The sequence below is a fragment of the Pristis pectinata genome, chromosome 11 (assembly GCF_009764475.1).
Source record: "Pristis pectinata isolate sPriPec2 chromosome 11, sPriPec2.1.pri, whole genome shotgun sequence".
In the NCBI taxonomy this organism is placed as follows: Eukaryota; Metazoa; Chordata; class Chondrichthyes; order Rhinopristiformes; family Pristidae; genus Pristis; species Pristis pectinata.
Window position 1 is genome coordinate 30,658,413 of NC_067415.1, and position 25,645 is coordinate 30,684,057.

The following is a 25,645-nucleotide window of genomic DNA, read 5'->3' on the forward strand; positions in this document are numbered from 1 at the left end:
TTGGTGGTTACTTGTCACAGTAATTATTTTAGCAACCTTTGCGGTGAGAACTTCCCACAATCTGAGGAGCTACACAGTGCGTAACATTCATGATTAAATAAAAAGCAACAGAATAGGGTAAGTGGAGGAAATATAAACAGAAAACTAATAGTTAACTGAAATTACCATAAGAAAACAAAACTCTGAATGCTGAAAATTTGAGAAATAAAGCCTGCAATCGCTGATTATCTGAAATTGTTGAATTAAATGTTACATATAGAAGGCTAGTCAGAAAATAAGGTGTTTGTCCCTGACCTTCATTGGAACATAATAGGAGGTCAAAGGGAGGTCAGAAAGGGAATGGGATGGAAAATAAAAGTGATGGGTAATTGGAATTTCATGGTCATGATCATGGACTGAATGAAAATGTTCTGCAAAAACTGTATTTGGCCTTCACATTGTAGAGGAGACAATATCATGAACAGTGAATTCAGTAAACTAACTACGAAGATGTTTGCAGAGTCATAGAGAGATACAGCATGGAACGAGGGCCTTTAGCCAACAAGGTCTCAGCCAACAACCAAGCACTTTTGTACTAATCCTACTGTAACCTATTTTATCCTCCCCACATTCTCATCAATTCTGCTCAGATTCCACCACTCATCCACACGCTAGGTGTAATTTACAATGGCCAGTTAACCTACAAACTTGCATGTTTTGGGGATGTGGGAGGAAAACAGCACATCTGGAGGAATCCCGCACAGTCATTTTAAGCATTTTTTGTTGTTATTTTCACTTGATTTGTTGGTTATGAGATTGGTTTTCCCTGCCTACTTTTTGCTGCTAGCATGCATGTAGTCCTATGTTGCAGCTTCACCGAGTTTGGAACTCGGAGATGGCACCAAAGGTCAGGATTGAACCTAGGTCACTCTAGCTGTGAGGCTGTAGCTCCACTGGTGTTTGTAAGGATGCAGTAATGAGTGCTGTGATAGGCCCATCGGAGGTTGAAAGCTTGGCACAGAGGGAAGTTGCAGGATTATCTTGCAGGGAATCAGGGAAGGGATACATCAGAAGAATAGGAAGGTTTAGGAATATGATGGGCACTGGTAGCAAACTGGAGGGCCTGAGGATCTGAACAGAAAGATATGAAGGGAGGCATGATAATAACAGAGAAATGGCGGAGGGGGTGGGGGGTACATGAAGTAGGATGTACTTATTCTTCTGTTTAATTTTGTTTAAAATTTAGAGTACAATTTGCATGCCCAATCATGTTGATAATTCAAGATGTTGAATATACAGTGGCATGCAAAAGTTTGGGCACCCCTGGTCAAAATTTCTGTTACTGTGAATAGTTAAGTGAGTAGAAGATGAAGTGATCTCCAAAAGTCATAAAGTTAAAGATGAAACATTCTTTTCAACATCTTAAGCAAGATTAGTGTATTATTTTTGTTTTGTACAATTCTAGAGTGAAAAAAAGGAAAGGAGCACCATGCAAAGGTTTGGGCACCTCAAGAGATTTGAGCTCTCAGATAACTTTTGCCAAGGTCTCAGACCTTCATTAGCTTGTTAAGGCTATGGCTTGTTCACCGTCATCATAGGAAAGGCCAGGTGATGCAGATTTCAAAGCTTTATAAATACCCTGACTCCTCAAACCTTGTCCCAACAATCAGCAGCCATGAGCTCCTCTAAGCAGCTGCCTAGCACTCTGAAAATTAAAATAAGTGATGCTCACAAAGCAGGAGAAGGCTATAAGAAGATAGTAAAGCGTTTTCAGGTAGCCGTTTCCTCACTTCGTAATGTAATTAAGAAATGGTAGTTAACAGGAACGGTGAAGGTCAAGTTGAGGTCTGGAAGACCAAGAAAATTTTACGAGAGAACTGCTCGTAGGATTGCTAGAAAGACAAATCAGAACCCCTGTTTGACTGCAAAAGACCTTCAGGAAGATTTAGCAGACTGTGGAGTGGTGGTGCATTGTTCTACTGTGCAGCGACACCTGCACAATTATGACCTTCATGGAAGAGTCATCAGAAGAAAACCTTTCCTGCGTCCTCACCACAAACTTCAGCATCAGAAGTTTGCAAAGGAACATCTAAACAAGCCTGATGCCTTTTGGAAACAAGTCCTGTGGACTGATGAAGTTAAAATAGAACTTTATGGCCGCAATGAGCAAAGGTATGTTTGGAGAAAAAAAGGTGCAGAATTTCATGAAAAGAACACCTCTCTAACTGTTAAGCACGGGGATGGATCGATCAGGCTTTGGGCTTGTGTTGCAGCCAGTGACACGGGGAACATTTCACTGGTAGAGGGAAGAATAAATTCAATTAAATACCAGCAAATTCTGGAAGCAAACATCACACCGTCTGTAAAAAAGCTGAAGATGAAAACAGGATGGCTTCTACAACTGGATAACGATCCTAAACACACCTCAAAATCCACAATGGACTACCTCAAGAGGCACAAGCTGAAGGTTTTGCCATGGCCCTCACAGTCCCCCGACCTAAACATAATCAAAAATCTGTAGATAGACCTCAAAAGAGCAATGCATGCAAGACGGCCCAAGAATCTCACAGAACTAGAAGCCTTTTGCAAGGAAGAATGGGCGAAAATCCCCCAAACAAGAATTGAAATACTTTTAGCTGGCTACAGAAAGCGTTTATAAGCTGTGATACTTGCCAAAGGGGGTGTACTGACCATGCAGGGTGCCCAAACTTTTCCTTCAGGCCCTTTTCCTTTTTTGTTATTTTGAAACTGTAAAAGATGGAAATAAAAAAGTAATCTTGCTTAAAATATTAAAGAAGTGTGTCATCTCTAACTTTATGCCTTTTGGAAATCAGGTAACCTTTTACTCGCTTAGCTATTCACAGTAACAGAAATTTTGATCAGGGGTGCCCAAACTCTTGCATGCCACCTACCTGTACACAGCGGTGCTCCTTGGGAACAGGAGAGCTGCTTCATGATAGCACAATGCACATGATGGCGGCATGGTAGTGTAGCGGTTAGCGCGATGCTATTACAGCGCCAGCGATCTGTAAATAAAAAAAAATCTGACTAAATAACATTACAGGACATTCAACCCATTCAGTTCAAGTTGATTTTTATACTCCATCTTTCTTCAACTAGATTTATGTATGGCCTGTTATTTCCCTCTTGCACCAGTCTCCCTTGAACATATTCATATTATTCATCTCCACTACTCTCTGCAGTAGTGAGTTCTGAATTCTCTTTTGGATTTCTTAGTGACAATACTGATGGCTTCCAGTTATGTTGTTCCTCACAAATGGAAACATTCTCTCGTATCCATTCTACTAAAGCCTTTCATCATGTTTAAAGACCTTCTTAGGTCTTCTTAGCCACCTTTTCTCAGAAGAAGAGACGAAATCTCTTCATCCGTCCATTGCCTTTATATCCTTTTTAATATGGTGACCAGAATTGTATGCAATACTCTAAATGTGTTCTAAGGTTTGGTTCAAGTTCAGCATAACTTCCTAACTTTACAATTCTATCCCCCAGAAATAAACCTTAGTTCCTTCATTGCTGTTTTTTAATGCCTAGATGGAAATTTTAACTGTAATTGTACTTCAAGTTCCCTTTCTTCCTTTACCTCACAATGTTTTTTTGAGATAAAGAAGGAGGTAGTCTCTTGAAAAACATTAGGGTGAGTAAGTCCCCAGGGCCAGATGGGATATACCCCAGGTTATTGAGGGAGGCAAGAGATGAGATTGCTGGGGTCTTGACCAAGATCTTTGTGTTTGACATTATGACATTAGCCACCTTCCACTCTTCGGGAACTTCACCAGTGGCTAATGATGAAGCAAATATCTCTGTAAGGGCCTTCGCAATTTCTCCTCTAGCCCCCCACAAAGTCCGAGGATGCACTTGGTCAGGTCCTGAGGATTTATCCACCTTATTGCGCTGTAATACCTCCTCCCTGGCCATAGGAATTTACTCCAAAACGCCTCCACTTGTTTCCGTTATCTCTTGAGCAACTGTGATTTCCTCCTCAGTAAACACTGAGGAGAAATATTCATTAAAAATCCCACCCATCTCCTGTGGCTCGAGGCATAGGCAGCTCTGCTGATCTCTGAGGGGACCTACTCTCTCCCTAGCCACCCTTTTACTCTTTAGATAGCAAAAGAACCTCTTGGGATTTTTCTTAACCCTGCCTGCCAGATCCATCTCATACCCTCTTTCTTAATTTTTTATAGCCATCAAGGGATTCACTTGTCCCTGACCATCTAAACACAATGTGCACTTCCTTTTTCTTGACCTCAATAGGTCTCGTCAGCCGAGGTTCCCTAAACTTGCCAGGTTTACCCTTCACCCTAACAGGAACACCTTCCATTTGCATATTTGTTCCCCTTCAAACAGGCTCACCCAATTGACCTCTGCTAGATCCTGCCAAATTCCCCCAAAAATTAGCCCTGCTCCAGTTTAGGACCCTAACCTGTGGACCTGTCCTATCCTTTTTCATCACTATCTTAAAACTAATATAATTATGGTCACTTGAGCCAAAGCGCTCCCTGACTGACATTTCAGTTACTTGCCCTGCCTCGTTCCCTAAGAGAAGGTCCAGTATTGCACCCTCCTGGGTAGGGTCCTCTATATATTGGCTCAGGAAACTTTCCTAGATACATTTCACAAATTCCACCCGATCCAGGCCCTTAACACTCTGGGTGGCCCAGTCAATACCAGGGAAATTAAAATCTCCCACTAATACAACCCTATTATTCTTACAACTATGAGCAATTTCTCTACACACCTGCTCCTCGAGTTCCCGCTGACTACTGGGGGGTCTGTAATACAGCCCCACTAGAGTGACTCTCCCCTTCTTGTTTCTGAGTTCTACTCACATGGCCTCACTGGACGATCTCCCAAGAATGTCATCTCTAAGTACTGCTGTTATGTCCTCCCTTATCAAAAAGGCAACACCGCCTCCTCACTTACCTGTACCTCTGTCACACCTGTAGCATCTGTATCCTGGAATATTGAGCTGCCAGTCTTGCCCTTCTCTCAGCCATGTTTCTGTTATGGCTATAACATCCCAGTCCTCAGAGCCAATCCACGCTCTGAGTTCATCCTCCTTACCTGTTCAGCCTCGTGCATTGAAATAAATGCACTTTAACTGGGTATTCATCTCCCTGGCTATCTTGATTATTAAACTTGCTCTCGCTGGCTACTGCTTTATCCCATGACTTGCTCCTGCTCAGAGTCTCACCCGTCCTGCCAGTCTACTTTAAACCCTCCCATGTAGTATTAGCATATTTCCCTGCAAGGATATTGGTCCCTCTCTGGTTCAAGTGCAACCCGTCGCTCTTGTACAGGTCACCTCTACCCCAGATGAGATCCCAATGGTCCAAGAACCTGAATCCCTGCCCCCTGCACCAGCTCCTCAGCCACACATTCATCTGGCCTACCTTTCTATTTCTGACCTCGCTAACACGTGGCACAGGGAGTAATCTGGAGATCACTAACCTCGAGGTCCTGCTTCTTAACCACTTACCTAACTCCCTATGCTCATTCTGCAGGACCTAATTCCTTGTTCCACCTGTGTCGTTTGTACCAGCATGTACAATGACCTCTGGCTGTTTGCCCTCCCCCTCGAGAATTTTCTGCAACGCTCAGAGACACCCTTGATCCTGGCACTCGGGAGGCAACACGTCATCCTGGTGTCTCTTCTGCAGCCACAGGATCTCCTGTCTGTCCCCTTCACTATGGAGTCTTCTATCACTATTGCTCTGCCTGACAGCACCCTTTCCCTCTGAACCTCAGAGACAGTCACAGTGCCAGAGACCTGACTACTGCTGCTAGCCCCTGAAAGAACATCTCCCTTAACAGTAGGGAATGGCTCTATGCTGTACACTGCACTAATGTCTGTTTACTTAACATATGCCTGTTTCCTTACCCCAAGTTATTGTCTTATGTCTGTCTTCATCTATGTGATTTCCATCATGCATATATCTCATTTTTCATCTCATCATCCAAATGACAGTGACAAAGGGCAAATTCTACAGAATCCTTACTCAATTAAATAGTATGTTATAATAGTAAAGGAACCATTAAAAATTGCCTCTAATTTTTTTCCAAGCTAATTATTTCTGCAACATTATTTTCATCTTTTTATACTATGCACACTGTTCCAAATTATTAAATATATTATTACTTGCAATGAATGTATTTCTTCCCTTATAACTTCTAAACATATTTTAAAGGCAGCCTATACTATTTTAGGAGTTTTGATAGGTAGCACACTGTTTAGTGACTTGGCCTCAGGTACTCTTATCCACTGTACGTTCTGGCTGCAATTGTGACAATGAAACTACAAAGCCAGTAAAATCTACTTCAGCCCTTTGTTGGAAAGCATTCTACTGTGATAGAAGTGACATGAGTGTGCTTAGGTTTATTTCTTCTACATTCCAAAGCACACCTGGTGAAATAAAGAATAAAATCATCAGTTGCTAAAATGCAAAGCACGTAGCTGACATGCTTCAAAAGTATAAAGGTGATATTCTTAACGACAGAGTCAATTTGCCAGAGATTTTTGTGCACAATTGCCTTATAGAACAAGTATTTCAAATGTTCCAATGTCATTAATTTTTATGAAGTTTAGTTGATTCTTAAAAATTTCTTTTGCTCTTTCTTGGACCATTGATTGGCATTATTATGCTTATTAAATCCTTTGACTTGATTTTGCAGTTGTAATGTCGACAAAATGATCAGCATTCAGCAATGTTGCACCCTGAAATCAACAGCAATGAATAATTAATCACATGCACAGTTAAACTTGGAAATCCATAAATTGCTATGTAAATACCCTGCTTCTCCACAGAGGTGCACTCTTGTTGTCTTCATCAATATAATCAGTGAAAATTATAAACTGGCAAGAACACATCCACACAAATAATTCTGTAAGTGAAACACATCAATTTGTAACAAAAATAATTGTAATCACTAACTGGAAAAAGATTAGATATTTTTGCATATAATAATAATAAACCTTTCCTAGGCCCTGGGAAGCCCATGTTGTCATAGCACTGCCCACTGTTAACCCCATCACCACCACTTTGCCCAATTTCCTCTCCCCACAACTCCACCACTCCACTTTGAGGCAGGGGAGTGAAACCCCACCCTCTATGCTAACAGCATTCCATATGTAAGACTGTTCGGTTCCAACTTGGTGCCATGGAATCAGCATGGGAAGTAGAAATATGATAATTTTTCAAGCTTGGGATACTTCGAAAAATGGGATAAAGAGTGTTGTTGTAGCTTAATTGTGATGCTCTGTCTCAATCTAATCTAAACAATGACTAAATACAGCATTTAAGTAATTTTGCAACCTGAGATCAAAACACATTATCACATGCAACATAATGGAGAAAATTCCCCACACAATTAACTATCCCTTCCTAAAACACAGTTATTGACCATGTATAGCCTGTAAACTTGCCCGTTTCTCCAAGTCAAGTGAAGGAGGGCATATTGGAGTTGGAGACCCAAAAGAAATTAATAAATTATGCAATTTACAGCTTCAATATTGTCAGTTATCATTGCAGCCCAGTCTGCAGTTTTTCTAGTTTTCTTTCTCTCAGATATGTAGATTATCAACATCATTATTTACCTGGGGGGAACGTCAATTTTTGAAATTGGTGAATAATATGAAAAACTGAACTGGATAGATCAAGGGAAAATGAAAATGCAAAAAAATGCAGATGCTGGAAACCTGAAATTTTAAAAAATGGAAAATGCTGGAAAAACATCTGTGGAAAGAGAGTTAATGTTTTCAGATTGAAGACCATTCATGAGAATTGAGAAAGAGAGAAAACTAATCTAAGCTGCAGAGTAAGTGGGAGAGGGCAAAAGTTCCTTCTTGAAATGCCTTCCCCCACCTTAAGAAATAACACCAAATTGCTTTCTCTCAATTCTGATGAAGTGCCTTTGACCTGAAACATTAACTGTTTCTCTTTCCACAGATGCTGCTTGACCTGCTGATTTTTTTTTCCCAGCATTTTCTGACGTTTTTGTTAGACTAAGGGCTCCTTCTGGTAACACTGTATTCTCCATTGGCCCTGTGGTCTGCTCTTGCAGATTTTTAATGTGCTTTCAGTACTCTGTTTGTGATTATCTGTTACTTTCCAAAGGAACAAATATATAACTTTTGAAGTATTGACATTGTTTCTGTTCATTAGTGACACTTACTGACTCTACCAAGTTTCTTAACCTTAACACAAAAGAAGGATGCTTAATTTGTAACTTTAAGCAAGACAGTGAAGACATAAATAACAAACAATCAGGCCCAGAAACAATAAACCATCATCCATATAGTCAAATGAAAATGTTCAGTACATATTCAATGATGTGCTGTGTGAATAAAAGAGATGTAAAGGGCCTGGTAAAGACCTTTTTATGCATTTATGAGATGAAGGCATTGCTGGTGAGGCGAGCATTTATTGCCCATCCCTAAGTTCTCCAATTGCCAGACAATTTCAGAGCATCATTAAGAGTTGACCAGACTTAAACTGCATCTCACGTCAGAAGAGGTAAAATCCACGTCATAGAGATTGCTCAATATTTTTGGGCAGCTTTCTTCAAGGACAATGTCTTTTCTTTTCCAATCTTTTTTATTAGTAGTTTCCAAATTAATACAGATTAATATATAACATCGATGTTTGTAGATGTAATACAAAGAGATCAGGAGAACAATCATAGCATAGATAATCATAGAGAGCAATAAAATATAGAAAAAAGATCTTTAGATCCCACGATCTCTTAGTAAATGAATATAATATAAAAGAAAGAAAAAGATTTATTATGTATATAAGAGAAAAATTATAAACAATATATCAAACCAAACTAAACTGAAAAATTTCAAAAAAAAACTGGACTGAAATTTCTCAGTAGAAACACAGCACTATTATGTCGTCAACTCCGTTCCTCTAAATTGGAAAGTTATTGAAAAGGGATCTACATCATGTGAAAATATTGAATAAATGGACTCCAAATATCTTCAAATTTAAGCGAAGGATCAAGAGTACCACTCCTAATTTTTTCCAAGTTTAAACATGATATAGTTTGAGAAAACCATTGAAAAGTAGTAGGGGGTATTGGATCCTTCCATTTAAGCAAAAGGAATCGTTTGGCCATTAATGTAACGAGGGCAATCATATGGTAAGCGGAAGCAGATAAATGGCCAGACTCTATCCTTGGTAATCCAAAAATTGCAGTGATAGGGTGAATCAATATTCAATACAGTTGAAATAATGTTAAAAATATCTTTCCAATATTTTTCCAAAAGAGGACAGGACCAAAACATATGTGTCAAAGAAGCCACATTCAATTTACATCTGTCACATATAGGATTTATATGGTGGTTAAAAACTGGCTAGCTTATCTTTTGACATATGGGTCCAGTGAACTACCTTAAACTGTATCAAAGAGTGTCTGGCACTCATTGAAGGTGTATTATATTTATGCAGATTATGCAGCCAGCATAATCAAAGACCCCACCCACCCAGAACATTCTCTCTTCTCTCCTCTTTCATCGGGTAGAAGATACAGGTGCCTGAGAGCACGTACCACCAGACTTAAGGACAGCTTCTACCCCACTGTGATAAGACTATTGAACGGTTCCCTTATACAATGAGATAGACTATGACCTCACGTCACTTGTTGTGACCTTGCACCTTATTGCACTGCACTTTCTCTGTAGCTGTGACACTTTACTCTGTACTGTTACTGTTTTCACCTGTACTACATCAACGCACTTTGTACTAACTCAATGTAACTGCAGTGTGTAATGAATTGACCCATACAATCGGTTTGTAAGACAAGCTTTTCACTGTACCTCGGTACAAGTGACAATAATAAACCAATACCAATATTAACTAAATGAAGAACTTTCTAACATGTCTCTGTAGGTAAAGATGTCTGGAGTTCACTTTCCCATTCATTCTTAATTTTGTCCAGTGATTCTGGACATATTTTCGTAATTAAATCATAGATTATTGCTATCAAGCCCTTCTGATAAGGATTAAGACCTAAAATTTTTCCCATAATTTCAGTTTTGTAAGGTGTCAGAAAAGAGGGGATAGTAGCTTTTAAAAAATTTCTAATCTGCAAATATCGAAAAAAAGGTGTGATCTAGGCAAATTGTATTTGTTAGACAATTGTTCAAAAGGTGAAAAACAGTTATCAATGAATAAATCACGAAAACATACTATTCCCTTCCTTTTCCATATGGGAAAAGCTGAGTCAAGTCTGGATGGATGAAAGAAAAAATTAGATTGAATGGGACTTGACAAGTTAAATTTATTCAATCCAAAAAATTTACGAAATTGAAACCATATTCGTATTGTATGTTTAACAATTGGGTTAATCATATGTTTACTTAATTTGGTAAGCGCAAAAGGGAGTGAAGCTCCTAAAATAGAAACTAATGAAAATTCAAGTACTGATTGGTGCTCAATTTGGGGCATTGAATTACATCTGAATCTTGTATCCAAAAAATTAAATATTTGATATTAATTGCCCAATAATATAATCTAAAATTAGGTAGGGCCATACCACCATCCTTTTTTAGTTTTTGTAAATATTTCTTACTTAACCTTGGGTTTTTATTCTACCAAATATATGAAAGAATTTTAGAATCAGTAGACAATGTCAAGGGTAGTTGATTTCCTTCCCTTAAGGGCATTAGTGAACCAGATGTGTTTTTTTTTACAAAGGTCTAGTAGTTTTATAGTCATGATTACTGATACAATCTTTTTGTTAATTCCCAATTTTTAAAATTAAATTATTTAATTTAAATTCCTCCAAATGTCACATTTTCAGGTCATTTGTCAAAGGCTGTAGATTACTAGTGAAGAAATGCAATCATATGCTACCATGGAAAACAATAAAACTGCAGATGCTAGAATCCGAAATAAAAACAGAAATGCTGGAAGCACTCAGCCAGTCAAGGAGTATCTGTGGAAAGAGAAACCAGACAATGTTTCAGGTCAAAAATCCTTCAGGAAATGATAAAGACAGAAATCAAATTGGTCTAAGTAGCAGAGAAGGTGGTGGAGGGCAATGAGGGGAATAAAGCAAAGGTCTGTAAGGGGGTGAAATGATGTAGCCCTTAAATGGACAGTTGAGCCCCTTTGTATAATGTGTTGCTAACGTTATGACATCTGGTTAACTGTATATTCTGGCCTACTGGGACAGTTCCTCCTACCCAAGACCCATAAACAGGACTGTCCCAGTAGACCTATTGTTTCAGCCTACTCTTGACCTATTGAACTTGCTTCTTCCTACCTTCTCTCAATCTTGTCCCCTAGTCCAGTCCCTTCCCACTTACATCTGTGACACTTCTGATATCCTCCACTATTGTGACAGTTTCCAATTCTCTGGTCCCAACTGGCTCAACTTCACCATGAATGTTCAATCCCTTTACTTCTCCATCCCACAGCAGGAAGGTCTGAAAGCCCTCTGATCTTCCTCAAATGCACGTGCAGTCAGTTCTTCTCCACCAAAACACTCACCCAGTTTTTGGAAGTTGTCCTTGTGCTCAACTTCTCCTTTAATTCCACCCTCTTTCTCCAGAATAAAGGTGTAGCTATATGGGAACTCGCATGGCCCATGACATGTCTTTTTGTTGGATAGTGGAGCGCTCCTTGTTCCAGGCATATTTAGGGCCACTTCTCCAAATCTTGACTACTGCATTGGTGCCACATCCTGCATCCATACAGAACTCAAATTTTACCACCTTTGATGTCAATATCCACCCATCTCTCATAAACACGTGGTCCATCTCCAACACTTCCCTTCTTTTTCTGGATCTCACTGATTCCACCTCAGGAGATAGTCTAGTCACTAACTTCTGTTTCAAGTCCACATACTCCCACAGCTACCTGGACTATACATCCTCTCACCCTGCCTCCTGTAAGGACACCATTCCATTTTCCCAGTTTCTTCATTTCCGTCAATTTGTTCCAATGAGAAAACCTTCCGCGCTGGTGCCTCTGAAATGTCCTCCTCCTTTCTGAAATATGGCATTCCCTCTGCCATAATGGATGAAGCTTTCAACTGCATTTCCTCCATTTGCTGCACATCTGCTCTAACCCCTTCTTCCCCAAGACAGAACAAAAATAGAATTCTCCTGGTCCTTAACTTCTACCTCAACATACTTCACAATTTCTGCCAGCTGCAACATGATGTCACCACCAGTCACATCTTCCCCTCTCCTCCCTTCTCTGCATTTCGCAAGGATAACTCAGTTTGTGACTTCCTGGTCCACTCTTTACAGCCCAAAATGCCAGTAGCCTTTTGATTATTTTATTTAATGACATGCACTCGGATACCCAAGTCTCTCTGGTTTTCCATGATTGCACTTCTTCTAGCCTTTCAACGTACGTAAGAAATCTGTTTTATCATTTTTTTAAGTCATCTCACATTTCCCTATTTTGAAATCCAATCACCACAGTTTGCACATTCAAAGACAACACTTAGGCTAGATTTTGTGGGAGTATTAACAAAAACTACCAGCATTTGTTGTCCTTACACTATGAAACTGTGCACACACAGTTTTACATAGTAATCCCAAAGTTGGTATCAGTGATTCAGGGCGCTGTTTGCAGTCCACTTTAACAGAATCAAGGGAAATCACTTGAACTGTCACGAATCTGAGCTTTTTACAGCTGGACCCCATGCACAGCAAAATGAAAGTCTTTGTTACATGAAATGTAAATTAGTTTTTGGAGTACTAAGCCCTAATTGCTGCTGAGCAAACTTAAAAAAAGAATTTTGTATTGGTTTACTATTGTCACTTGTACCGAGGTACAGTGAAAAGCTTGTCTTACAAACTGATCATACAGGTCAATTCATTACACAGTGCAGTTACATTGACTTAGTACAGAGTGCATTGAAGTAGTACAGGTAAAAACAATAACAGCACAGAGTAAAGTGTCACAGCTACAGAGAAAGTGCAGCGCAATAAGGTGCAAGGTCACAACAAGATAGATCATGAGGTCATAGTCCATCTCATTGTATAAGGGAACCGTTCAATAGTCTTATCACAGTGGGGTAGAAGCTGTCCCTAAGTCTGGTGGTACGTGCCCTCAGGCTCCCGAAGGAAGAGGAGAGAAGAGAGAATGTCCCAGGTGGGTGGGATCTTTGATTATGCTGACTGCTACACCAAGATGAGAGGTAAAGACAGAGTCCAAGGAGGGGAGGCTGGTGTCCGTGATGCGCTGGGCTGTGTCCACAACTCTCTGCAGCTTCTTGCGGTCCTGGGCGGAGCAGTTGCTGTATCAAGCCATGATACATCCAGATAGGATGCTTTCTATGGTGCATCGACAAAAGTTGGTGAGAGTCAAAGGGGACAAACCAAATTTCTTTAGCCTCCTGAGGAAGTAGAGGCGCTGAAATTTGGTTTGTCTTGTTTATTGCAGTTTCTTCTTGGGAAAATATTAAGAGTTATACCTTTACCATAATCATATGTGTATATTACAGTCCATATGATGTTTAAAAATTCAGTTTTTTCAGGGATGCAGTGTGAGAATTCTTTAATATGATTGGTTGCTCATCCAGCTCGCAAACATTATGGCTGCTGGTCAATAGGCTGCAGATGAAAATCACAGAGATTACTAAATCTTTGTGGAGAGCTTTCTTTGAGGTCAGCAGTCAATATGAATTTCACTGGGAACATAAAATTGCAAAATGATAGTAATTTTACTATTGCTTTGCAATTTTTGCTCCAATTTGCATCACATATAATGCCATCCATGTCAGTGGCAAACTAAGATAGGTGGTTTTCCTTGATATCATTTAAATTATTAATTAATAGTGTGAAGAGTACCCTGAAACAGATCCCTGTGCCATAGCAAATTCTGTCAGTTAAGAGTTCCCACTCCCTTCTGCCACTTGGTTAATAATTTGCCTTGAACTTTACTTTAGCTAATGGTTCTTTTTACAAGAGCTTATCAAATTTCTTCCAGAACTTCGTATAAATAACATTCTTAAACAGTCCCCTGTCTACTATGTTAATCAAAAAATGTAATCTGGTTCATCAGACATGACCTACTCTTCATAAACCTAAGCTAAGTCTCTCTGGCCAACTGGAAATTTTCAATTTGTTCAAATACTATACTCTTGATTATAGACTCCCAACATTAATATCTTGGCTAACTGACCAAGATTTTGTGAGTCTTGTATCTCGTTCGGTATTAATTTTCTTCATGTGTCTGGCAATCTCAGTTTTGTAGCCACTGTCACAAAATAAATATTTGACAGGACCTCCAAACCCCATGTTTTCATTTAAAATATTGCTTGTGACCAGCCTCTTTCTCCTAATGTCTTTTGTGTTAATTTTGATATTCATTCCATTTTTCATACTCACTTTTTTGAGTTATTGCATTACTTTGTCACCTTTTTGTGAAATTTGTAAGTCTCCCAGGCAACAGGATCTGTATTTTTTTGTTACTTTTGTGTTTTCTTTGTTCCTTTCGCTTTGCATTATCTCTCACTTCTTTCATAGTGCAAGTCTTTTTTTGGCAAGAAGAGATCATGTGCACTCAGGGTATAAATTGGTTGTGTATCATATGAAGCACTTTTTTGGGCACTGATTTTCTGTTATTTAAAAAAATTACCCAGGTTACTGTAGACACTTTCTATCTCATCACATTGAAGTCTGCCTTACCTAAATCTGGAATCTTCGATAGCTATTTGGATTTCCTCGTTTTTAAATGTCATTTATGTTTATAATTTACCATTTATGATCTTAACCATTATCCATCATGGAATTTTGACCAGACTTTTACTGATTTTTTTGTATACTCTAATAATTACTGAAATAAAAATGAAGCATTTTTTTCAATGGGAATTTCAAATTGCAGTCTTTATTGTGCTTATTAAATGATCTAATCCTCAAAATTCTCAACAAATACTTTAAAGTTCCATTTTATGAAGAATCAACAAGTGCAGGTCCTGGAAGAGCTAAGCTATTTTGTCCACACCTGCCATTACCCCAAGAACCCAATTTACACCCCCATACGTATCTGAATGTGTCAGAGCAGAACTTTTTTGACCATCTCCACAGTGCAGTAGAATATAGCACAAAATGAAGCTTTTAATTCTGCTATATCCCCTCAGCTTTCCAGGAGACATCAGGTAGACTACAATACCTACATGCTACAAGCAAATGTCATTCTCCATTCACAGAGGTCAATCATGGGACTTAATGGGCAAGGTTTAACTGGTGTGACATTACAGCTCCAATTCTGAGAATCTGACAGAATATGATTGGGGAGCACAAACTGCATTCTGTCAGACTCAGAACTGGAGTTTAATGTCACAACAGTTAAACCTTGTCCATTGTTTTAGCCATTGTTAAGTTTTATGCCCATTTTCAGATGTTAAGTGCATGCTTAAAAATAAAAATTAGTTACTTTTTGATGCGAGAGCATCTTTTAAATGGTCTCTAGGACTGAATGACAACTTTTTAATTCTTGAAATTCTTTTCTATATATAGATTTATGGAAGATCTGCAAAGAGAGGTGCAAGAGATTGAATTTAGAGAGTTCTCTCAAGGCATGAAAACAATGAGAAGAGAGGAATTTGCATCGTGGCTGCTCCATTTCACTGAAGAGCAAAATCGTAGTATTTACTGGAAAAATGTGCAAATGAAAATACCTCCAGGAGAGGTTAGCTTGAAGCTATTATCAAGATAATCCTTCAGTTTAAATACCTCTAAATGGAAAATTTCAAATAAAACTATTTCTCTGATTGAATTAATACCTCAGGAGTACTAAGCCATAATTGTTGTTCTGAAAACTATTTGGCCCCCCAAAAACACTTGAGGTAATTTCATCCTGTATCTCACTGGAAAGCTGTTATAAGCAGTGAATGAAAGGAATACACATGGAAGGATGTTTGTGATAGGTATTTGTATCTGTACCACAAAACTTTCCTAATCCTGCCATATGTAAACTACTAAATGTTTTTCTTCTTTATAGGTTATCTCACAAAATCAGATTTTAGGCTATTATTAGGATGTCATGGATAGTAGCATTTCTTCTTCCATAATTTGCCTGTGAAAGTGTTAGTATTGCACTTGTAGTCAAAGTTCATACATTAAATTTTACTTAATTACTGCTAAGTTTTGATAGTGGTACAAAGATCATTTTCTTCATCCCTCTCATTCCTTTTTTTCCTTTTCCTCTCCTTTCTCAGTCTCTCCCACATATTTTACAAAATATGTCCTGTCCTTGAATATTAATTGGTTCTCTGTTGCATTCTAGAGCATTTCCTTCGAAGAATTCAGGGCATTTTACAATTTTATGAATCATCTTGAAGATTTTGCTTTCACCATGAATATGTTCACTTCAGCCAATCGTCCTGTTGGAATAGGTAAATATGGGCAACATTTCCTCTTACATTAAAATTAGTAAAGCATTACGAGTATAAGGCATTATCATTTCAACAGCAAAAATGAAAGAATGTGGAACACTTAGTCATATTAACTTATGAGATCTACATGCCCATGATGATTTGTGCTAATTTTGCCCTTTCCAATCATTCCACTTTTTTCATTCTACTCTCCTGAACATACAAGAATACTTAGTATGTACCTCGCTACAGTGAATTATTCCTACTACAGATATTTCTCAATTTATGAATTTTGGATATTACACTGTTGATTCTTAAGGATGAGTGTCCTCGATGTTTGAATCTATTTTTCACTGCACCAAATAATGCCCACTCTCTGCCTAAAGGATCGCACTGTAACAAAATACCTGTAATGCATTTTGCCCAGCCTTTTTGATTTATGTTCTCATGCAAGAAAAAGCTTTCCGAGAATGCAACCCTTTTGTAAACCAAGGATGATCGCTGTATAATATGAACCCAAACTAATATGAGGCACTGAATAATAAATAGGCAGCAGATGATTCAACCACAGTAGCCTTTGCAGTTTGTGCAAGGGTGTGGACGCTGGATAACTTTAGACTTTGGAATTTGTATTACTGTTTAGAATTAGTCCTAGGTACTTCACCCACAGACGACAACTGCCATCTGTAGCAAGATAAGGTAAGAACATTCCCAGAAAAACACTGCCTGCTAGATGGTACATTGTCTTTACAAGGTGTAGTTGTTCATTCTCCTAATGAGAAAGCCGAAAATTGATGATGTTATTTGACAGCACTCTGCATCAAAACAATGTAGTTGCAATCCTAATCCAGCCTGACAATTGCTTAATATTGGGTGGGGACGCATTGGTGTCATTCTTTTGGATAAGATATTAATCAAGTCCTGTATGACTGCTTTATTGATTTAGGTCAGTGTAAAAGATATCATGGCATTACTTGCATATTCCCTGTTCCCTGGTTAGTTTCTAACCCATGGCATGAAAATAGATTATTCAAATAATCATTCATATGTGATCTTACTCTCCACAATGAATGCTGTGCAAAATTAATGCCTCATAACACTTTACAATAAGTTATACACTTCAAATCAATGAATATGAAATAAATTGAAATTTGAAGAAGCAAAATATAATTGCAAGACATATTTGTATCTCAGTATAAACCACTCCTCGCTCCTCCATTTTATCTACTATTCTGACAAGTGTTATCACCTGGCTGTTCTTTTGAAATTGGTGCCAAATTACTGTTTTAATTTGCAATTTATTGGCCTTTTTTCAGCGCTGTCAATGATAGGTTAAATCACTTTACTAATGATTGAGTACATTGACTAGTTTGATTGGATTTCACTACCTTTTGTGAACAGGTCACACTGGGTAATTTTCTACACTGTCAGTTAGATGCCAGTGTTGTAACTGTATTGGAATATTTATGCTAAAAGCATAGTAGTATGGAGTGCAGATATTCAGTACTACACTCAGGATGTTGTTTGGTCCCACCGTCTTTGTTGTCTCCAGTGCTCTGAGACTTGGTCATTGAGTTAATCTGCAGCTGAAAACTAGCTTCTGTATTAGTGGGTATCTCAGGAGGAAGCCAGGATGTATCATCTACTCACTGCTTTTGGTTGAACATGGTTGTGAATGCTTCAGCCCTATCTTTGGCACTCTTGCAGGAGCTCGCCATCTGTGAAGATGGGAATGTTCTTCATACCTCATTTATTTATTAGTTACATAATTGTCCACAGCCATTCATTACTAGATGTGACAGTCTTCCATTGGTTGTGGGATCACTTACCTCTATACATTGATTTCTGTGTTTGTTGTTTAGTACATGTAATGTTTTGCATCTTTAATAGATTAGCACGTCATTTTTAGACGGTTAGTATTGCTTCTAGCATGCTCTTCTTCCTGGAAAAGGTTCCCCATTCATAAGGACCACAAGGTCACATATTTAAACATTCAGGCACAAACCTTAAGGCTTTAAGACACAATCACCTGCAAAATGAGCAGTCATTCTGCATGTTACGTATATAAGATTACAGAGGATATAGACAGAAACAGGCCATTCAGCCCAGTCTGTGCTCATGCTCAACTCAATCTTTCTCCTGCCTTTCCTCATTTAAATCTATCAGCCTAATCCTCTATTCTCTTCTCCCTCATATATTTGTCCATCCTCCTGTTAGGTACATCCTCATGATTCGCTTCAACTATAGTAGTAAGTTCTACATTCCCATCACTATGAAGGTAAAGTTTTAACCTGAATACCCAATTGGATTTCTTGGCAACTGTTTTTCAGTGATGGCCTCTAGTTCTGCTCTTCCCCACATATCATATGCATATGTTTACCGAATTTCCTGAAACACTGGACTAGCTTTTTGCATGTTTAACAGCATGGCACTTTAATGACCCTGTTCGCAGAAAGGTCTCACTGGTGAAACAAACATGGCATAGGCACATCACCTCTGACAGATCCAAGTGTCTCTGGCTGATTCAGTGAACCCGCAACTTGGGTCTATGCAACAGGTATGCAAAGTTCCCTGATCCATTTCTTTGCATCTCCTCATTATCCACTTTTTTTTTTAGGGATCTGAATAATGCTTTAATGCCACTATTTAGTCTCCATTCCCAATTGCTCCTGAACAAGGTGACAGAGTCAACAGAGTTCCTGGATCTGAAGTCACATATATGATCTACTACCTACCCTGAAAGATATTAGTGAGCCAGATGGGTTTTCACTAAATCTGGGAATTTCATGGTTAGCGTTACTGAGACTAGCTGAGGAAAAGGGTTTTCCAAATAATGCACATCCAACCAATGGGTAGTAAAGTCAAATTGAGTGTATTGTCATGTGCATAAGTACAGTGAGGTACAGGTACAATGAAAAATTTGCTTGCAGCAGCATCACAGGCACATGGGTACAGACAACACAGAGAATATAAACTATACCATACAGTGGAATAAAAAGACTGCAAAAGCCAGACTATAGTACAAATAAAAAGACACAATTGAAGACAAGTCCATGGTGGTGCAAGAGGTGATCCATAATGTTCTATTGCTGAGGTAGGTAGGTTCAAGAACTTGATAGCTGTAGGAAAGTAGCTGTTCCTGAACCTAGTGGTGTGGGACTTTAGGCTTCTGTGCCTCCTGCCTGATGGTAGCAGCAAGGCGGCGGCATGACCTAGATAGTAGGGATCCTTGATGATAGATGCCGCCTTCTTGAGGCAGCACCTCCTGTAGATGCTGTCAAAATGGTAGGTAGAGCTGTGCCCGTGATAGACCCAGCTGTGTCCACAACTCTCTGTGGCCTCTTGCGTTCCTGTGCAATGAAATTTTCATAGCAGGTTGTGATGCAACCAGAAAGGATGCTTACAACAATGCATGCATAGCAGAGAGTATTTGGTAACATGCCAAATCGCTTAACTTTCTAAAGTAAAGACACTGGCACACCTTCTTCGTGATTGCATTGGTGTGCAGGGCCCAGGATAGGTCATCCACAATGTTAAGGCCCAGGAATTTGAAGTTGCTTACTCTCTCCACCAATGAGAACTGGTACATGGTCTTCCAGCTTCCCCTTTCTGAAGTCAATGACTAGCTCCTTGGTTTTGCTGACATTGAACAAGAGATTGTTATTGCAGCACCACTCAACCAGATGCCCTACCTCACTCCTGTATGCTGACTCATCACCCCCCATGATTCAGCCAAAAACAGTGGTGTCATCGGCGAATTTATAGATGGTATTGGAGCTGTGCTTAGTCACACAGTCATGGGTGTAAAGGAAGTAGAGCAGGGGGCTAAGCACACAGCCTTGAGGTGCACCTGTGTTGATGATCAGCGAGGAGGAGATGTTGTTACCAATCTGTATTGATTGAGGTCTGCCAATGAGGAAGTCAAAGATCCAGTTGCAAAGTGAGGTACAGAGGCCCAGGTCTCAGAGCTTGGTGACAAGATTGGAGGGGATAACGGTGTTGAACACCAAACTGTAGTCAATGAACAGCAGCCTGATGTATGTGTTACTGTTGTCCAGATGATCTAGAACTGAGTGGAGAGCCAGTGATATAGCATCTGCTGTTGACCTCTTGTGGTAATAAGCAAATCAAAGGGGATCCAGGTCATTTCAGAGGCTGGAGTTGATTCACGCCATAACCAACCTCTTGAGGCACATCATTACAGTGGATGTTAGTGCTACCGTACAGTAGGCATCAAGGCAGATTACTGTGCTCTTCTTGGGCACTAGTACTATAGGTGCCCTGTTGAAGCAGGTGAGAACCTCAGACTGCAGAAGCGAGAGGTTAAAGATATCCTTGAATACGCCAGCCAGTTGGTCTGCAGAGATCTTCAGCACTTGGCCAGGTACACCTTCTGGACCAGATGTCCGGAGCTGTGGGGGCTCACATAGGAATGTCATTATTCTCCCTTTCAAAGTGTGCGTAAAAGGCATTGAGATCATCCGGAAGTAATGCATTGTTGCCAGTTATGCCACTCATTTGCATTTTATGTAAATGTAAATTGAGAATAGATTTCTGCTCACAGTTAAGAGTGGGAAAAAGTAAATTGGAACAATGTAAAAGCTAAGTGCAAAGTAGCCAAGTGAAGGAAAATTAGTGCCCTCTCACTCCTAATGCAGCTTAAAGAGAAAAAACTATAAAGTGAGATATCAAAAGCTCTGCATATAACAGGCCTTCGGTGATGATGTCGCATTACTGGAACAGCGGGATAGCTCAGATATGAAAGCTGGGTGCATTCCAACTTATAGTGGACAGTAAGCAAAGATCAAACATTACAAATACTTTTTCAAATGATTTAAGCATTAAAATAACATTACATTATTCATAAATATATTCACCATTATATTTTAGGTAGACAAAAATAAAATACTATACAAATCTACTATCATTTCTATAACAATGTTATATGGGAAAAGTATCTTCTATGTGCTGAATGTTTTTGATATTTTACTAATCTACAAATGTTTTCCATTTTAAATTTAGCACAATTCAAGAGGGCTGTGAAAGTTGCAACAGGGCAAGAACTGTCAGATAATGTTCTTGATACGGTCTTCAAGATCTTTGATGTAGATGGAGATGGATGTTTGAGCAAACAAGAGTTCCTTTCAGTGATTATGACCAGACTCCATCGTGGCTTTAAGGTAATATAAAAGTTCCAAATCAACAGATAGACATACAAATCATTAGCTATTTACTATTTACACATCCACCATCCAAACCCTCTTTGAGGAGATTTCCACTGTACTCTACATGGATGAAGTGTTTTCTGCTTTTTTCCTTCTTCATTTCTGATTATTTTAAGAAGACAGAAACTGGAGTTGGTTATTCAGCCCCTCATTTTTGTTCCACCATTCAACAAGATCATGAATGATCAATTAGCTTAGCACCACTTACCTGCACTAATCCCCAAAGCCCTTAATATCCAAAAGCTTTCTAATCACCGTCATGAATGTCCTCAGCAACTGAGCCTCAGCAGTTCACTTGGGCAGCGAATTATTAAGATTCACAACTCTTTAGGTGCATGGCCGACCACTATGACCTTTGGTTCTGTATATCCTACCTAAAGGAAACTCCATGTCTATCTTAAACCCTTAAGATTTTTGTACATTTCAATGAAAAAACCTATTGGTTTATTATTATTGTCACATGTACTGGGGTACAGTTAAAAAAAAACTTTGTTTTGCATGCCATCCATACAGATCATTTCATCACATCAGTGCATTGAGTTAGTACAAGGAAAAACAATAACATAATGCAGAATTAAGTGTTAGAGTTACAGAGGAAGTGCAGTGCAAGCAAACAGTAAGGTGCAAAGGCATAATGAGGGAGATTGTGAGGGCAAGGTTCCATCTTATTGTACTACGGGCTGATCAATAGTCTTATAACAGCAGGTTAAAAGCTGCCCTTGAGCCGGGTGGTATGTGTTTTCAGCTTTGGTATCTTCTGCCCGATGGGAAAGGGGAGAAGAGAGAATGTCTGGGATGGGTGGGGTCTTTGATTATGTTGGCTGTTTTACCAAGGCAGCAAGAAGTGTAGACAGCAGTAGAAACCTAGAAAGCATAGGCCCTGTTTCTTTCTTCTCTCTTCATAAGAAAGTCCCACCACCCCAGGAATCAATGCATGAATCAGGGATCAATAGACTCCATCTATTGCAATTGTATCCTTCTTTACATAGAGAGCCCTGGTAGGACCATGTCTGGATTATTGTGTATAGGTCTGGTCTCTCTAAGATTGGATCAATACATCTCTACTCTTGTAGTTAATTTCTCTTGTAAGTAAATTACATCCCCTTGTTTTTCTTTCCACCAGAGGAAAATAAGTCTCCAAATGTATCCTAACAAGTCCACAAAATGATTTTGAAACCGCATTTAGGTCTATGCTCGATAGTGTAATCTTAAAGGAAGACATACCAAATTCATGTAATCCATCCTCAATTTATTCCTAGTGAATAAAACAGATTATTTAAATCAAGAAAGACCACAGAAAACTGTAGCACAAACTGGTTTGGGGGACCTCATGTGAAACAGCAACTTGGCATCTGGTGCAGCAGGTAATTGGAAATCTAATGGAATGATGGCTTTTATTTCAAGGGGATTTGAATATAAAAGTAGTTAAATTTTACTACAAGTACAAGGCACTAGTGAGCCTACATGTAGAGTCCTCTGTACTGTTTTTTTCCCTATTATTTAAGGAAAGATACGTTACCATTGGAAGCAGATCAGAAAAGGTTCACTAGGATGACCCCACCAAGTGTAGAGGGATTGGCTAATGAGGAATAGTTGAACAGGTTGGGCTATACTCATTGGAATTTAGAAAAACGAGAGGTGATCTTTCTGAAACATGCAAGGTTCTAAGAATACTTGACCGGCTAAATGCTGTAAGGATGTTTCCCCTCATAGGAGAGTCAAGAACAAAAATGTATAATCTCAGAATGAGGGGGTCACCCAGTCTCAGAAGAATTAGGAAGAATTCTTCACTTAATGGTCAGTATAGCAACACTATGACCACTTTGAACTACAGTGGACTTTGGGTTTTTTCTTGTATAATTTGTTTTTCTTGTGAATGTTGTGTATCTGATGCTGCCTGTGATGCTGATGCAAGTAAGTTTTTCATTGCACCTGTGCATATGACAATAAACTCGACTTTGAGACTCTTTGGCCATCCTACCCCAAGAAGCTGTGGAGGCTGAATCTTTCAAAGCTGTGAGAGATAATAAATCAAAATGGGAATAGGCTGGTACAATGAACATGGAGGCAAATTAGATCAATCATCATTTTATTGAATGGCCTATTTCTGTTTTGCTCCTTCCTAGCCCAATATGTTTTATAGGGGTTGGTGCCTACAAATGAATCAATTGAATACAGATGGATTAGACCAAGGCTCTGGGCAGTTGAAGAATCATTTACTCACTGCTGTGAGGCATATAGAAATGTGACTTCCCTTAAGATTTCATTCAGCTCTTTATTACACTAGTAATCTGCCTGAAAAGAGAGCACTTATCCACTATTTTCATTCCAAATACAGGATTTAGGAGTAGGTAGTACTCAGAGGAAAACAAAAGTCATTAATTTACAGAACAAAAATATGTGTGAACCAAAATGAGAAATAATCCAAACTGTCCATAAGAATTAATCTTTAATTAGAACAGAAATGGCCACATGAATTAGATGCCAAGAGGCTGGAGAATCTAGAAAAAAATTATTGTCATTTCAGAATCAGGGATCACCCATTAAGATGCAGAGAAAAGTCATTATGCACATTCTCTACCTTAAGGGCTGTGGTGCTCATTATATATTCAAAGACAAAATTCTGAGAATTTTGGACACTGAGAATTGAGGAATAAAGCTTGACCTGAAACATTAACTGGTTTCTCTTCCCACAGTTCTGTTTTTATTTCTAATTCCAGTTATTGCAGTTTTGTTTTCCATTCATGTTGAGGGATAAGGAGTCTGGTCAGAAAAGTGGATTCAGCAGTAAACTTACTGAATGGCTGAACAGGCTCAAAAGGTCCACATGGCCTTCTCTTGCTGTTTTTTCATATTATGATAGAGAACAACAGCTGTTTCTGTTCACAGTAGCTGCAACATATTACTTTCATTTCCACAGGCACCATCACAACATGGATTGAAGGGATATTTTAAATGCGTGAAGAAAGAAACTATTGCTGGAGTTCATGAAGCCTGGAAGCAATCCGGAAGAAGTCCCTGTTAATACTACTGAATCCAGGACCTTTCTACAGAAAATAATCCACTACCTTACAAAAATTTTCTCAACAAGCAAACTCTTCTGTCAGTGAATTTGAAAAGACCTGCAGTATATTTTGACTTAAATGTGTTGAGGGTTATTTGAAAGTTGTAAATGTCTTGTTTACGTAAATGTTTACAGAAAAATAATGCTATGTGGTCTTCATGAAAATGTATTCTGGCAAGTCTTTTCTCAGTTGTTTACATACATAGAACTTAAGAAGATACAATTTGTGCCATTTGTAATCAACATCATAGTCTCTCTATTTCCTCAAATAACAAAAGGCTTTATGCATTACATTTTCATTGAAGGCCATGCAGTTTAAACAAAATTAGACCTGACTAAATAGTTGCATTGTTCTGTTTTAGTTAATGACATTGAGAGATAGTAATTGTGTGTTTATTCAGAAATGCTCAAACAAAATATTTAACCAGTGCTACTTCACTGCAAGGCACAAAATATCCAGGAAGTTCAGTGAATATTTCTTCAGTTTGTTTTACACAAACTTGCTATGAATCTCAAATTTTCAAAGATGTATGAATTTTTAAAAATCTATTAGTCTCATGGAAATTCTGCAAGTAATTTTTGTGAATGGTTCATTTACTGTGGCGATCTCAATTATTCTTGAACTCTACTTTTTTTTGGGGTGGATAAAAGGCTCTTTACATCATTTCTTATGTGAACATTAAAGGAATACAATGATTTAATTGAAATCTAGAAATGCACCTGGAAACATTAATCTGCACTGTTCTTTTTTGCACTAATAAAGTTTGGCTTTCAAAATCAGTTATAATGTATCAGAACATGCATGACAAGTAAAAGGCTTTTTTTTGTAGCACACCAGAGCAACAAACGTGCCTCTTAACTGATCGTTATTCAAGTACAAGTTAATCCAATTACCATATTTCCTCACAATGTGCAACTGCCATTGCCAAGTCATTGAACCATCTAAGTATAAAACTAATGCACATCTCTGATTGAGAACATTAAATATGTTTGGCACAGTATGTACTTCACTGTAGAT

General features: G+C 38.7%; 1 protein-coding gene and 1 long non-coding RNA gene across 2 annotated transcripts in view; one reads left to right on the top strand and one right to left on the bottom strand.

The window, feature by feature from the left end:
- The window catches only part of micu2 (mitochondrial calcium uptake 2), a 326,882-nt gene extending 301,475 nt beyond the window's left edge, over positions 1–25,407 (top strand). The window contains 4 exon segments of the mRNA XM_052026309.1: positions 15,482–15,653; positions 16,251–16,359; positions 21,361–21,518; positions 24,484–25,407. Of these exon segments, the coding sequence (XP_051882269.1) occupies positions 15,482–15,653; positions 16,251–16,359; positions 21,361–21,518; positions 24,484–24,588 (544 nt within the window). The 3' untranslated portion in view covers positions 24,589–25,407.
- LOC127575990 (uncharacterized) overlaps positions 1–25,645 on the bottom strand; it is a 36,270-nt gene that overhangs the window by 1,868 nt on the left and 8,757 nt on the right. The window contains exons 2-4 of the long non-coding RNA XR_007957154.1: positions 6,791–6,882; positions 2,892–3,005; positions 2,671–2,727 (exon numbers count right to left, since the gene is read on the bottom strand). This is a non-coding gene — a long non-coding RNA (uncharacterized LOC127575990). The remainder of the gene's footprint in view (positions 1–2,670; positions 2,728–2,891; positions 3,006–6,790; positions 6,883–25,645) is intronic.